The sequence below is a fragment of the Falco rusticolus genome, chromosome 4 (genome assembly GCF_015220075.1).
Source record: "Falco rusticolus isolate bFalRus1 chromosome 4, bFalRus1.pri, whole genome shotgun sequence".
Lineage (NCBI taxonomy): Eukaryota > Metazoa > Chordata > Aves > Falconiformes > Falconidae > Falco > Falco rusticolus.
The window spans coordinates 109,306,648-109,322,634 of NC_051190.1; the positions used below are offsets into that span (position 1 = coordinate 109,306,648).

General features: G+C 42.4%; 1 protein-coding gene across 1 annotated transcript in view; it reads left to right on the forward strand.

Moving 5' to 3' along the window:
• Positions 1 to 2,202: 2,202 nt before the first annotated feature.
• Positions 2,203 to 15,987, forward strand: part of HIBADH (3-hydroxyisobutyrate dehydrogenase) — an 84,871-nt gene continuing 71,086 nt past the window's right edge. Inside the window, exons 1-3 of the mRNA XM_037385153.1 lie at positions 2,203 to 2,335; positions 10,718 to 10,878; positions 15,743 to 15,852. Of these exons, the coding sequence (XP_037241050.1) occupies positions 2,254 to 2,335; positions 10,718 to 10,878; positions 15,743 to 15,852 (353 nt within the window). The 5' untranslated portion in view covers positions 2,203 to 2,253. The remainder of the gene's footprint in view (positions 2,336 to 10,717; positions 10,879 to 15,742; positions 15,853 to 15,987) is intronic.

Sequence of the window (15,987 nt, forward strand, 5' to 3'; positions counted from 1 at the left end):
CTGATAGAAGAAGCAAGCTAATACATTGAGCCTGTTCTTTCTGTGCTAACATATGAGTGAACAGCTGACTTGGTTAGACCTGTACTCCTGACCACTACATTCTCCCAGAAGTCTGTAAATGATACTACGTAACAGCTACCAAAAAAGCTCTGACCTAGCAAGAGTAACCTGATGACCGAGGGAGTACCCAGCACTCCTCCATGAGAAACTAAGGCAAGGGTTTTTGTCATGAAAATAAGTTTTGTTCAAGAGGGATGAACGTGGCAGATGCAGGACCGGAGCTGAAGCCTTACTCCAAGGAGGCAGCATTTGCCTGCCTCCAGCATGCCCTGTCTCAGAGCCTGGCTTGCTCCCTCACAGCCCTGCAGCACCTGAAGCTCTCTCTCCCTGGACTGCCAGCAAGGTCTCAAAGCCCTGTTAGACTTTAGGCTGCAGCTGAGCAGCACAGCTCTTGCTAGCTTGTTCAAATACAAATCTTACTGATGTTGATAAAACCTGTATTAGGCCTTTGGGAACCGTGCTCTGGACATGATTGTTTTGGGTTTGTGTGGCAAGGTTTTAGTAGTGGGAGACTACAGGGTTGGCTTCTATGAGAAGCTGCTAGAAACTTCCCCAGTGTCCAGTAGAGCCAATACCAGCTGGCTCCAAGACGGATCCGCTGCTAGCCAAGGCCCAGCCCACCAGCGACAGTGGTAGCAGCTCTGGGTTAACATATCTAAGCAGGGGAGGGGAACTAGGCAAGAGCAATTGCAGCTGGAGAGAGAGGAGTGAGAATGTGAGAGCAACAGCCCTGCAGGCACCAGGGTCAGTGAAGTAGGAGGAGGCGCTCCAGGCACTGGAGCAGGTTCCCCTGCAGCCCGTGGTAAAGACCATGGTGAGGCAGGCTGTCCCCCTCGGCCCATGGAGGTCCACATTTGAACAGATATCCACCTGCAGCCCATGGATGACCCATGCTGGAGCAGATGGATGTGGCTAAAGGAGGCTGTGACCCGTGGGAAGCTGCGCTAGAGCAGGTTTGCTGGCAGGACCTGTGGCCCTGTAGAGAGAAACCCACACTGGAGCAGGTTTGCTGGCAGGGCTTGTGACCCCAGGGGGGGACCCACGCTGGAACAGACTGTTCCTGAAGGACTGCACCCTGTGGAAAGGACCCACGCTGGAACAGTTCATGAACTGTAGCCTGTGGGAAGGACTCATGCTGGAGAAGTTTAAGACTGTCACCCATGGGAGGTACTCCACATGGGAACAGATGAAGAGCATGAGGAGCCCTCCTCCTGAGGGGGAAAAGAACAGCAGAGACAATGCGTGATGAGCTGGCCAAAGCCCCCATTCCCCATCCCCCTGCACCACTGCAGGGGAAGGAGGTAGAGAAAAGAGGGAATGAGACTGACCCAAGAAGGGAGGGGTGGGGGCAAGGTGTTTTTAAGACTTAGTTTTTATTTCTTATTATCCTACTCTGATTTGATTGGTAATAAATTAAATTTTTCTCAAGTTGAGCTGGTTTTGCCCGTGATGGCAATTCCTGAGCGATTGTTCTGCCCTTATCTCAACCAACAGGCCTTTCGATGTATTCTCTCTCCCTGGCCCTGCTGGGGAAGGGAGCGGTAGAGGAGCTTTGGTGGGCACCTTGCATCCAGCCAGGCTCAACCCACCACAACGATGAAGCCAGTCACAAGCTCCGGCGCTTATTTGCCATCTGACTGGGCAAAAACGGCGCGCAAGGCGGCCCGCTCCCTCACCCCGAGGCCGCCGTTTACCGCAGGCTACCTCAGCCCTCACACGGCCAGGCCGCGCGTCCCCACCGTCTCGCACCACAGACCGCCTCCGCCAAACACCCGGCCCTGCCTCCTCTCAGCCAAGCGTCAGGAAAGGGAAGCCACGGCCGTCAGGCGCAGGCAAGGAGGGCTGGCAGGAGACACCGCCCCGGGGAGAGCCGCAGGCAGCGGCACAGAGTCGCTCGCAGCCCCGCCGCCGGCCCTGCTGCCCCAATAAGACGCCCCAGCGCCTGCCCGGCCCCCGCCCCGCCCCGCTCCGCGCTCCAGGCGCGGGTAGCCGGGCCCGCCCCATCCGTCACGGGGCGGCGGGCGGAGCCGGCCGGCCGCGGGGAGGAAGCTTGCTCTCCCATTGGCTGGATCCCGCCGAGGGGTGTCTGTGGTTGGCTGCGGTATCTGCCGCTCACAGCGTGGCGGGCGGTGGGTGGGGAGGTGCCGGGGCGGGTGGTGGCTGGCCGGAGGTCACTCGGCGCGGGGGCGCAGCATGGCCGCGGCTGTGGTGCTCGGGGGACCTGCGGGCTGGTGGCGCTGGCACAGGCGGGTGCGTGCCGCCCGCGCGGCGATGGGTAAGGACCTGCCCCTCCCCTCGGCTCCAGCGGCTCCGCTCTGACTGCCGGGCGGGGAAAGACCGGGCCTTTCCCGGGGCTCGGCCGGGGAGTGCTGCCGCCGCGCTGCCCTTGGCGGCCGCGGCCCTCCGCGCCCGACGGGCCCGGTGCAACGGGCGGCCCTGCCTGGCGGGCCCCGGAGTCGCCGCGCCGGGCAGCGCCCCCGGTGAGGGGCCGCCCGGGGGAGCGCGGGGGGCTCTGCGCTGGCACGGGGCGCTCCCGCGGAGCGGCTCCAGCTGCCGCGTTATTTGCGGCCGTGCCGGAGTGGCTTTGCTCAGTGTCTTCACTCGTTCGGCTGAGGGAGCATGCCTGGAAATCATCAGAGCCCGCGAAGGTTTCCTGTGGCACCAGCGACACGTTAGCGGTACCTGTCACTTAGGTTTGGGCTGTTCAGCCCTCTTGATCATTGCACCCGAGTATTTTCCTTAAACTGAAGGTAAATCCAGTGGCACTTCTTCCCGTCCCAGCTCCGCAGGCGCACACACACGTATGGCTGGTTCATGGGCACTGGAAGGTGCAAACACCTTTAAATGCCGTGTGGGTGCAAGTGAAGAGGAATATTTGCAGAACTGGACCTAGACGTTTCCCCTTTTCAGAGTCCTGAAAATCACGCTGCTGTTTCCAAGTAGTTTACCTGCTGAAGTAGATAACTGAAAATACACATTAAGTTGTCTTTTCAATGTCATCTCAGTAGCACTCTGTTGCTCATGTATGCCACTGTATAGTTAGGCTCCCAACAAACAGGTGAAGGTTTTTCAGGTAGCAAAGTGGAAGAAATATATTATTTTAAGTTGTATGTGGTTCTAAAATCTTGATGCTTAACAAAGTGTTTCAGGAATTAATTACTTCTAAGTAACTCCTTTAAAACCTCATTTAAACTGATCAATGAATACTGTTTGACATTTAATTTTGAAATTAGCTTTCAGTGTTATTTTGACTTGACTGTCTTTTCCACTAACACTTTAACTTTTTTTTTTTATAGTTGCAGCTCTGATGGTGTGCAAAGTAATAGCTCAGGTGCAGCAGGCATATTGGTCACATGCTAGTAAAGTTAAATACAGGAGACCTGTGTGTGTATTTAGTGCCTTTTGTGATACCACGCAAGCAGTAGCTTTCAGTGTATTTTGAACTTGCTGTGCATGGTAGCTCTTGGATACTTCTGTAAAAGCTTTGAAATCCACTGTCTTGGTCAGTATTCCAATGGTCATCTTTAATGTCGAGAAGATGGAAGGGGTCTTGTTTCTTGGTGAGCCCAGGGTGTGAAAAGCAAACCAAAACAGTACACTGGCCTTTAAAGTTGAAAAACATAGTTTGTCTTTGCCTGAAGACCTGAGTAAGAAAGTGTGACTAAGTCTAAGAAGAAATTGTGACTCTCCCAAAAAACTTCCATAGAACAGAATTTCAGTCAGTAGTGACTGTGGTGGAAGTCCTGCTGACTCCTTTAAGTGCTTACGGGTTGAAGGTCTAAGCATTAAGCCTTCTTAACTGCTGATCTCTGCTGCTTAGTTATATGTCGAGGTTTCTGTACATCTGCTGTGTTTATTAGGTTTGCCATCCTTTTCTTTAGTTTTGAGTAGTCTAAAAGTTGTCTTTTGAGTAGTGATTTCATCAACGTCCTGAGTGAAATGCCATCCTAGTGGAGGAACTCTGCCAGCTCTGAGAGCTGTCCAGCGCCACAGCTTGGTTAGCGAGCGGGCTGTCTTCATTCACTCATTGAATACTCCTTAGTTACTCAGTCCGTTGCTCTTTGCAGCTAGCACAGACCATGATGGATTGTTTCTTCTGTATGTTTATACCAGAGGCTGTTAGATCATCTAGGAGGAAAGTAGCTGAGGGCAAATTTCAGAGGAACGTCTTAGGTGTGTTTGTGTATTAGCAAGTTGGATAGAGACCATGTAGTCTTGTGATCTGCAGCTGGCACTGGCTGGAAAAGGTGCTTCATGGAGAGGGTGTGTGTGACCTTATTTAAACATACATATTTGATGGATGTGAAGAAGTCCTTCTTGGGGACTGTTAGGGGGATTGAAGGGGAGGTTAATGAGTTGTGATGGCTGAGAAAGGAAGATTTTCTGTTGAATGAAGATTCATCAGCTGAAGGAGCTGTTCATCAAAAAAGACAGTACCCTGCTAGAGAATGAAAATGTCCTTACAAATAGTTTTGGATGAGTAGTAGGGACCCATGCAGTTAATAGTTAAATTAGTACTTTTGTTGATGCAGGAGCTGTGTTTGAACGGTTGAATGATTCCGTGCACTGGTGCAGAGGCGCATTAATTACTAAGCAAGGATTATGACAGAAAGACCTGCTGCTCAGAAGTCCAGCACATTATTTAATTAAGGGATCAAGTGTACACTTGATATTCTCTTTAGATGAAAAGTACTTACTGCATGTTTTTGTCTTTAATGTATTAGCAAACATTTAATGAGGTATAGCTGCAGATAAGAAAAATGAGGTAAGACGACTCTGACTGTTACAAGCTAGCATGTCTGTTTTTCATCAGCAGACCTTTACAGAGGCAAGGAAAAGCAAGTGGGATGTTTTCAGTGTAAAGCTGGCCAAATTTAGAGTCTTGTAGTCTTCTTAAATTATGATTTTGGCAGAGTGCAGTTCTCAAAATCATTGCATAACCTTTAAAAGCCTGTGACCCTGGGGCAATTTAAATTCCATTGGCAAAGCTTCTAGGAGCAGAAGGACCTAATTCTGCCCATGTACAGCTGGCCTTTCAACGTCTAAGTTTCTGCATCTAGTTCCCTCCAGGATCTAGTTCGGTAGAGGTTTTATGAGTTTCCATAGAGAAGTCTGCACAAAACACAAAACCACAGAAGCTCTCTCTGATCTTTTCTTTCAAAGCAGGAAGGAGAAAAGGGTTGGTATCTTCTGTTGTACTTGTACCAGAACTGAAGATGCTAAATCAGTGACAGGATCCTTCATTTAGTGGCTTATATTGAGTTGTCATCATGTTTTCTTCTCCTTGTCAAGTTACTTCATATGCAACTGTACTTTCTCATAAAGCCTTGAGCAAAACCAGCAGCTTCAGTAGTTGAGCTTCTTCTGGGCATCTTCCCATGCTCCAGTTAAATCTCACCTACTGGATTGGAAAAGAGCTCAAGATGCACTGATCCAGAGAGATCAAGAATATTAATATGACTTGCAACCACTCTTGATTAGGAAATCCATATGGGACAGGAATATGTAGGCTATTATGCCTTGTGCCAGATTTATTGGTTTCATTTGGCCGTGGAGTTAGGGATTCTGTCCCAGGAGCTAGATGTTTTGGTGAGCATGGTTCAAAATAGATTTTATAAAGCCAAAAATAAGTAATACATTTGAGATCACAATTTGTGAGTTACTGGTTTCCTCAGTCCTGTTCTTGGCCAGTTCGACTGTGCTTTCCCTCAGAGTACAAGCATATTGGCCCTTTTCCAGCTCTACTGTCTGTGGTCCTATCCAGCTATTAGTTCCTTTTTGTTTGAATACAAAGAGGTATCCTCTGCACTGTGTATTATAGCATCAGTGCAGTCTATTATTTGCAGTGAATTCAAGACACCACTGGAGCTGAAATTCTTTCTTGAAACTGTAAGAGTCATTACTTTGGGGGATAGTGTAAAATGAAATGTAAACATCTGAAACGATCTAAACTTGTAACTGTCATTCAGGTAAAAAAAAAAAAATTGCTTTCAGTATCTTTATGTAGAAGCTTGAAAAGACAAGTTTTAGTCCATTGGCAGGCCAGGTATTCTAAGGACAGGATTGCAATCTGTGCATTTCTGAATTTACTCTCTTAATGGATGCATTTTGTTCAAGAAAAGGCATTCAGAGATTCATAAACTCTTGCTGATTTTTTAATTAAATTATTTTTAAGGTAGAATTCTCGTGAAACTGTAGCTTAGGCCAAGTGTTTCTATAGTAGGCTGACTTTTCAAAGCATGTCAATACATTTTTATCTATATTGTTTATAACCCCGCAATATAGCCAGAGGGTCATAAATTGATCCTCCTCCTCAGCAGAGTCTTCATAGTCACAGGGCTCTGTGAGCACATGGTCCCTCAAGAGAATAATGAAGGATCTCCTGGGAGAAGCCCAAATTCTTTGGAGTCAGTGTAGCTGTACCTGGTTTTGCTGACAATTAACTTGATCTATAGATTAACCTATGTTGCTGGTTCTGTTCCCAGTGAAGGAGACTTAGTTGCACATGGTTTCAGTGATTATTTTAAAACTAGCTTCTCTTGTTCCTACTTGTGATGTTCTGCCCTCTGTTAGAAGTTGAATGAGGACTGGGCATTTTTCCAGCCATGCGATTGCAGCAGGTTACTGTAGATTTTATGGTTGAAGTAAAATGGACTCAATACCACAGGGACAGTTTCTGCAAATGCTTATACAATTAAAGGGATTAGTTAAGTGTACGTGTATGTGGTTTTGCAGAATATCAATGCTTAGATGTTTGAATTATACAGTTATTTCAAAACCAAGCCTGTGCCACATATCAAATGGTAAACAGTGCCTAGATATTCAAGCTGGACATCACTTTCTGTGATAGCACCTGTGGAATTTCATCTAACATGACGATGTGAAAAATCATGTTATCTTAAACATCCTCGGTTTGGCAAACCCCCACTGTCTTAAGTAGTCATTAAAAAGTAGGCCGTGATTCTAAATGCAGTTGATTCAAATGTAATGGAAATCAGCTCTATTAGCTATGTCTGTAATTTCGTCAGTCCTTTAAAGCAGTTTTCCTGTATTTGAGTACCTGGGGATCTGGAGGTTTTTCAAAGCTGTTAATCAAATTATATCAATTTAAAGTGGCTAATTTAGTGCTGGGCTGTGAAAAGTTAAACCAAACTAAGAAGTCAGAAACTGAGCCAGGAATGACTAGTTCTTTAACAGGTCCCAACTCCTGTGGATTTGAGTGTGTTCTAAATAGCACACAATAGCAAATGGTCCCTGATTCATAAACTAAGACCCCCCAAAAAGATCAACAGAGACAGACAAAGGCGGAAAGAATAGAAAACAGTGGCACAAAACTAATACTACCAATCAGCATGTCGCCTCATGTTCCAGCCTAACTGTTGCTATGCCTTCTGGAGATGTTGCACAGTGAATAGTTTTAAGGAAGGCCTTACAGTATAAGAATGAGTTAGTTTCATGGGTATTTACATTGTGAAGAGCTGCCTTAGAGAAGTAATAGAACTGCTTGTTGGCAATAGGCCTGTCATTGCAGTCCAATTACCAGTTGATGTTTAATAGTAACGTGATGATAGCCATGAAGTCATGAAAGCAAAGCAGTCTTATGTGACATGGTAGAGAAAAGTAAGGTAGGATGCAGAGGAGTGACAGAAAGTAGCATGGATAAAACGTAATTCTGAATTCCCAGTATTTCCATGAATATCAAGGCAAGATTATGTCTGTTGAGGCAGGTGGCCAGGTTCTGAGTAGTTGGTATCTCAGATATGATGAAGGAGGAAGCAATGAGATTTAAGTAGTTCATGGATGGGTCTTCTAGGCTGTAGGTATGAGTGACACGCATCACTGCTGGTGTCAGAACTGATAAAGAAAAAAGGTATCAAGGAAGTTTTCTGAAGACAATTAAGAGATTTCTTGATGTTTAGTTTGAGGTGATGGTTAGATGTCCACGATATGGTGAGAGAAAAGAAGAGATCAGAATAAAATTGAAGAGTCTACAAGAATAAGCCTAAACACAGTAGCCAGATTTATAGTTCTGATGAGGTTACTTGGAATTCACCGAAACAAAGAAAACTGAGATTTGGAAGCAAAGCTAACTGTAAAGATAGATCAGGTTGCTCCAGGCTTGCTCTAAGGATGGAGGTTGCATCACCTCTCTGTGTAGCCTGTTCCACTGCAGAACCTTTCTCCTCATCAGGGATGCTTTTCTTATTTCCAGCCAGAATTTCCCTTCCTAAACTTTTGGCCATTGCCCCATGTCCCATTGTTGTGCACCTCTGTGAAGAATCTGACTTAATTTGCTCTGTAACTCTTCTTCCCTTCTGTTCCGTAGGTAGTAGAAGATTGCAATTAGCCTTTGCTTCTCCAAGTTAAGCAAAGACAGTTCCTGTAGCCTCTGCTCAGACACCATATTCTCCAGCTCCTCAGTCATACTACTTGATGTCTGTTGGGCTGTCTGCAGTTTGATCACATCTCTTGTGTATTGTGGTGTGTGGAATGGAATCCCCAATTTCTTTGACTTGTTGGATATGCTCTTGCTAATGTAACGCACAGTATGTCTTTAACCTTTTGCTGACTCATGATGTTGTCTGTGGGAATCCACAGGTTCTGCGGAGCTGCTGCATGTCTAGCTGGTCCTCAGCCTGCACTGATGTCTCCTGCCCCAAGTACAGGATGTTGTATTTGTCTTTGCTGAGCTTCTTGAGGCCCATTTCTCCAGTCTTTCTGAATGGCAGCCCTACCCTGCAGTTTTTCAGCCATTCCCCCCAGTTTGATGTCACACATAATCTTGCTGAGGGTACTTATGTCCCGTCATCACGGTCATTGATGAAATTTTTAAACAGCAGCAGCCCCATTATTGATCCATGAGGAACATCACACATAACTGACTGTTGCTAGTTTTTGAACCACTGAGCGCTGTTATTTAAGCCCAACAGTCCAAAAATATTTCTTGCAGTCCAGTCCAGTGCATACTTTCCCCATTTGGCTACTGGGATATTAGAAGAGGCTGTTTTGAAAGCTTTACTGAAGTCAAGGTAAATAAGATCCACTGATATTAAAGGACAGAGAAAGAAAGGTGCTGCAAACTGGGACTTGAACCTTCTCAGGAAGCTGGAAGCTTTGGGTAACAAAAGGAGCAATTTTAGATTAGCATAAATGATATACTGGGGAAGACTGACTCATCGAAACTATGAGAAGAAAAGACTCCAAGATGATTACTATGGCTGATGATGGCTCTTTGTTCATTTGATTCCTAGACTTGACATGTAGCACTTCTTAAAAAAGTAATGTGCTCTTTTCCTGACTTATCTCAGTTTGCATTAAGCATTTTCCCAGTGCAGTTTTGTTTTAAATTGTGCTACTTCTTTAGCTATGTAATTGCTGCAGGCATCTGTGGAAACTGTCCCAGACCAAAGTTCTTTCAACGAACCTGATTTATTAAATGTGGCACTTTCAAAATAGTGCTACAGATGAAAGAGCATGACCATTGCTGGCTAAGAAGGAGCTTAAAGTCAGAAAGACTTTAAAATGATTAATCAAGTGTTATTGGCCTAGAGAGGATTCTTTGCTAAGCATTGAGACCTCTTAGAGTCTCGATCCAGCTTAGGCACATTTTCTGTATGTACGCTTCAGAGTTACTGCAGTTCCGTAGTTAGCCTTGTTTCTGCCTGCTTAGTTGCCACATGCCTTAGTATTTATTCTGCATAAATTTTTTCTTTGTTGTAAAAGAGAAATTATTTTAAGTAATTGGCAAAGAAATCTCAGCACTGCCAAATTGTGCTGCCCTTACATTAGGAGTTTTAGAGTGATGAGACAGTGATTGCAGCAGATGAATGCCTGCAATGCTACTTACTGTCCGGCATTTGATACTCACTACCTACTTTAAAAAGTAACTTGCTGAAACTGCAGCGTTTTCCACAGATTGTAGGTTATGCTTTATAGTTCTTAGTAGTACAGCAAATAGACTACAGGAGTTATTCCTATAAAAATTTCATAATTTTGTGGTTTATGCTATAGTTTGTTCTGGTTTTCAGTATTTGCTTTTAAACTGTGATTACATGGCTCAAAGGATTTGCAATGATTTATTACGGAGACTTTTACCTTTAAGTTAGTGGCTTATATCTGAATGCACGATCAGAAGACTGCAGTTACTATCTGTGAGGGGCTGCCTGAAATGAAGTGGCATCCTCAGTCCATTTCTAAAGGACAGGTGCTATATCCTAAGGCTGCAACCAAAGCTGTAAATAAGGCATCTGTAAAATATATATAAAATTTGATTTTGCATATCCAGTTTAGGATTTAGACATATAACAAAATACAGACAAGCCTGTATATTTTAAGTCTGTGTTTGAGCTCTTCTCAGACCTTAGCTTTCAGGGATGTTGCTGAAGTTTATTACTGTACTTTTTGAAACACCCACATTTTCATAATTAAAATAATTTTCTTTGATATGTAGAAAAATCATTCTGGGATGGTATATGTGGCCCAATGTGAGCTATAATTCATGGTTTAAATTGTGTAGAATAGGATTCACATTTATACCATTTTTAAGCGTAAAGTTGTTTAAATCAATGAAAACAGATTACGTGCTAACTTTTGTTACATCATTGTTACACATTACTCTATAATACAGATATATTGATATTTATTGTTTTGAAATCAGTGTGTTCTAGGGCAATGGCTTCCAAAACCCCAGTTGGATTCATTGGGCTGGGTAACATGGGAAATCCAATGGCAAAAAACCTGGTTAAACATGGATATCCAGTTATTGCATATGATGTGTTCCCAGAAGCTTGCAAAGAATTTCAAGACTTGGGTGCTCAGGTATAGTAATGAACTTTCTTTATTCCAACAATAACTGCATGTGTTGAATGGATCTTGCATGCAATGCATCTAAATAATCCAGAGTTTTTTCTTGGTTAAGATCACGATCAGAACTAAAACAATGCAGTGAGTACAATCTGAATCTGGGAGGTTTTACTTGGAGCAAAGACATGATTCTACCCTAAGTAGTTTTCATGCTGTTAGCCAGTATTCTACCTTGTTGGGCTTCTCTAGTTGGTTTTCCCCCCCGTTTTTATGAGAGGAGGTTGATGGCCTGTTCTTTCACCTTCTTCTTTCTCCTGCTTCCTCCCTCAGGTCTAGATGGCCAGTGCACTGCTTTTCATCTGGTTCCTACTTTGACCTTTTCAGGTTAAATGACCCTAGTTAAAAATTCCTGCTGGCATAGCTGTAAGGGTTATAGGGACATATGAGCTTTCCTGCTGCTTCAAGGTGCAGTCCTCAGGGGCAGGGGAAAAATCTAATTATATAAGTGCTTATTCTCTTGGAGGTGAGGAAGGTTATGGTGAGAGAAGAGGAAGGAAAAAAGGAAAAAGGAGGGAAGGAAATTGATCACATTAAGGAGGTTTACCTTCCTGCTGTATACCCTGCAAAATCTTGGCCCTGTTCCAGTCAGTGCTGTTGCTTTTGTTGATCTGTTAATAGATCCAGAAACCAAATTCAGTTGCTGATGGGTCATTTCTAAGTGTCTGAAATGTATTTGAATGTTTTTGACACACTTCAAAGCTATAGCAGCTTAGGTAGTTGTGAGTGGCTGGGTAGGTGCATAAAACACTGAAACAAAAAAATGTACTTAAGTAAGGAGAAACCAATGCAAAAATAATACTCTGATGTGACAGTGTAGAGGATGGGGAATTTTCCAGCTGTCGTAAGGAAATTGTAGGTAGACAGAGGAACTGTCTTAACTTGGAAGTCTTAACTGTTGGAGCTAATTGCAGCTGTTCTAAATAATGAGGTAATATCAAGATTCCTGAAAGATAAAATTATAAAGTGCACCTGTTGATAATTAATTGCAGCTCCCCTTGAATAATTACAGAATCCCGGCATTCAGCGGGAAAGTAAGCTTCTCGGCTCCTTATCCTAGCTACTGGTTTTATTTTGTTAAAGCAGCTGAGACCCTCAGGCATGAACCAGACCTGTCCTGAGTAAGAGTCTGGGCAAATGGAAAGGAAATCTGTTTTGAACAATTGGTTGTATTTTTAATTCATATGCTGCAGTGGGATCTCTTTGCTGTGGCTGCTCATTTGAATAGCTTACTGCCATAGTAATAGAATCCTTGTCATCCACTGCAAGACTTAACGTGTGATGTTAAAGGTGAACTGTAATGCTTTTAAAAATAAAGCCAAAAGTATGTTTTACGTTCGTAAATCACTAAGAGAATACATAGGTAGGCTTAAATACAAACAAAACACACTTGCAGAAAATATGTGAACATAACTTCCTCTTCTTGATCTGTAGGCGTAAATCCTACCCCAACATTTTTTTCAGGAGTTGGAAACTTGTGGGTCCAGGGGGCCTTGTAGAAACTGCTGTAGAAGGAACATTGGACTCCAAGGGCTGCTTTCTCTTTGGTCTGGCTGGTAAGGTTAAACCCTCAGGAGTGTTACAGAGGTGAAAAGATGCCCCCCAGGAGACAGTAAATGTTGTCAAATGTCCACTGTTTAAAGTCAGTGCTACTACCAAGGTATATGGAGGATGAAGGATGTTTGTTCATAAGTCTGCATATTCTGTGACTCCACTTTCTGAAGCCTCTGAAGTGGAAAACTGGGAGGTAGTATAGGTCAGGAGGCAGCCACCTGCCTGCTGATGGTGAATAGTAAGGAGAAAACTGGCAGAGAGAAGCATATGGAACCACTTGGGGTGAAACTTGGAGAAAGTTGCAAGGCTACAAACAAGGGAGAATACTAAATAGTGCTGTGAGCAAGCAGGCTGTCTCCACACTGTACTGTCTTTCCGCTTCCTCACAGTTACCACTTTCTTTCTCACACAGCAGGGTGTGCGTGTCACACAGTTACTTTGCATCAGTTTACCTATCTTTGAATCTTATCTCAGATTCGAAGTTTGAGAGTGTTACTGTAGTCTTCTGATGTATAAAGCAGCATGAAAATAGAGCTTTCTTCAGTGTATTCAGTAAGAATGCTATTTCAGGCAAGCAGAACTATTAATTGACTTACTGTAAATATAAAGAAAAAATAGGGAAGCATTTTGGAAAAAATATAAGCAGATGCACATATTGAAGGACATAAACCAATGACCAATATGAAGAAAAGTCTCCCCTTTCCAGTTGCATACTGCAAAAGTTCACTTGAACTGGCAGGTATAAGAACATGTATGGAACTTGGTGGGCTGCTACTCTGAGATGGTCTGTTAGTAATCAGCAATTAGTATTTGGTATGTTTTTTTAAAGTTACACACATATTCTTAATGATTTCCAATGCTTTAATGTTTCCTAATAGCTTTCAAATAATGCAACTTTATTTCTGAGACAGGAAATCCCAAATAAATAAAAAAGTTTTGTGTGCTGCTTGTTGAATCAGGTAGGTGGGTTTCTTCTGGAATTATTAATCATATTTATTAACAGCACCAAAAAGCCAAGAATGACAATTCCCACTTTAATTCCCACTGGTTTTGCTACTTACTTCAAGGTAGCAACATGATTTTCCTTTGTATGGTTGTGGAAGTATTGTCCCAGTCTGTGTATGTTTTTAATCTAATTTTCTTCATGTAAAAGGCATGTTAGTATTTTGAAAGACATGGATGGAATAAATTCATTTCTGTGTAGATGACTACTATGTCTTCTATATATCTGTGTTGCTTAAGAATTGTTTAAATCCGTAACCAAAAACAAGCTGTACCCCATCTACATAGCCAGCTGATGTAGTTTTTGTGTGGGCCACAGAGTCTTCAGCTGATAACTTGCAAACCTCTAAGAATACTGGAGATAATCGCTTCAAATAAGAAGATGTATATAAATTCAGGTTCCAATTACACACTTCTCTCCTCCTCTATTAATAAAAATTGGGACTGAACTGAGCCAGAGATACTCGGACCTAAAGACAAAGGTGTCGTACTCCTGTATAAAGAGCTAGGCTCTCTGGTCTCCAGGGAAGCAAGTCATAAAATTAACTAAACAAATGTAGAAGTTTTTCTGCTTGTAATTGCCTCATTTATTCCTCCTAACCTTTGTTCTTTAGACTAGGGTACGTTTCCTTTTATAATTGTGTGGTATACCAGATGTTTTGTGTAGTATTAACTTATTCTTTCTGAACAAAACCTACATATTTCTAAGTCACATCTCTGTGTTTCTTTACTTTTTGAGAGCTTTGTTTACTAAATATATATAGTCTTCCCTTTTTTTATCTGTAAGTCAAATAGAAATCAAGAAGTTTCTTGTGCTGTATCCCAGAAGTCCTTCAAGATGTTATTCAGCATTTCTTACAAGTGTGTACATAACGTGCTTTCTTTGATGCTGAGACCTTAAAAATGTGTTGTATATAAAAATAGAATATATTTGCATAAGGGACTTCAGTATCAAACATAACAAAAATGGAAACAAATACCTGTAGTTATGAATAGTTAAGGAATGGTGAAATGAGGCCCTCAGTTTGTTGATTTGTCTACATTATGGAAAGGAACCAAATTTTCAGGTAGCTGTTAAACTGCTTTTTTTTTAACCCTAAAGCCATTTGATATGGAAATTCTATATATATGTAATTTGTATGTAAAAAATAAATATAAAAGTTTGCTTAAGACATTTCTTGAAGTTTAAAACCCCAAGGCATATAATATATTTAGCAGAACAGAACATTGTAATATTGAAGTTACTCTTCATCATTCAGCAACAATAACTGGAAAACATATATCGCATATATGGTAAATATCCACAAACAAAATTTATTTTCTGCTCATCTTACTTCCTGCTGGGAACCTAATTCCTTTCAGTAAAACTACCGGAATGAGTGAAATCAGATTTGATCCTCATGGGCTAAAGATAAAAGAATAAACTGTATTTTTTTGTTGCTGTTTTCCCTGAGCTATGAATGTAGTAACAAAGCATTTTAAAAATAAATTAATTACTTAAAACTAGCATTGGACAAAAATCTTGGTGGCAGATGCCTTCTGGATAAAACTAACTACTTTAGCCATCAATATTTCATTGCTGTGTATCTTAAATACCATACTGCCTGCCTCTGAAAATGAGCTGTGGAAGGTAATATACCTTTAAAGTTAGGTGAGTTTATTGAACAACCAATACCTAACAATATATTTTGAAGCTTGTTCAGCTCTTTTTGGTGAAGAATGCTTGAGCTGATAATTTTCCTTTTTAAAAATGTCAACCATAATATTGTGAGAAGCATCGGTTAATCTGATTAATTTTTTTTAAGGTGAAGCTCAGAGGTGCATTGAGTCAATTTTTTCTTTTTTCCTCAGTCTTCCTCTCTTCCAGTGCTATATTAGAAGACAAGAAAAAATAGTGAAATTTTTGTAATCCTTTGTGTTGTCCCTCCTTAGAAATGTTAGAGCAATATTTCGTATAGGTGCATGGTTTATAGCAAATTGCAGATTCATGAATGGGTTGATGGGATGCAAGCATCCCCACTGATGGATGTTCTGGAGGAACTTCTGTGAGAGGACATCCTTTTAATTTTTTTGAATTTTTCTGTTACTGAATCCATTTAATCAACGTTTCCATTAGGGAGGCAGTTTTTCTTGTGTTCTGATTTTTTACCTGGCTTAGTTGTGACCAGTGACCTGTGAATATTGAAAACAAACTCTGGAAATGTGTCTGACATCTCTTTTCAGGAAGTGTAAGCTTAGATAATTTTGATTTTTTTTTCTTTAAAAGGTAATGGATTCCCCAGCAGATGTAGCAGAAAGAGCAGACAGAATTATTACCATGCTGCCTTCTAGTCCCAATGCAAAAGAAGTTTACACAGGAGCAAATGGAATTCTAAAGTAAGAATTTTTTGTAGTTTGGAGAGTTCCCACTCCTATTCAAGGCCATGTTGCTTGTCAAATGATCACTGTTGCTGTAACTGTTGCTGTGCGTGCACCTGATGTTTTCCTCTGTTTTTTCACTATTGATATGGC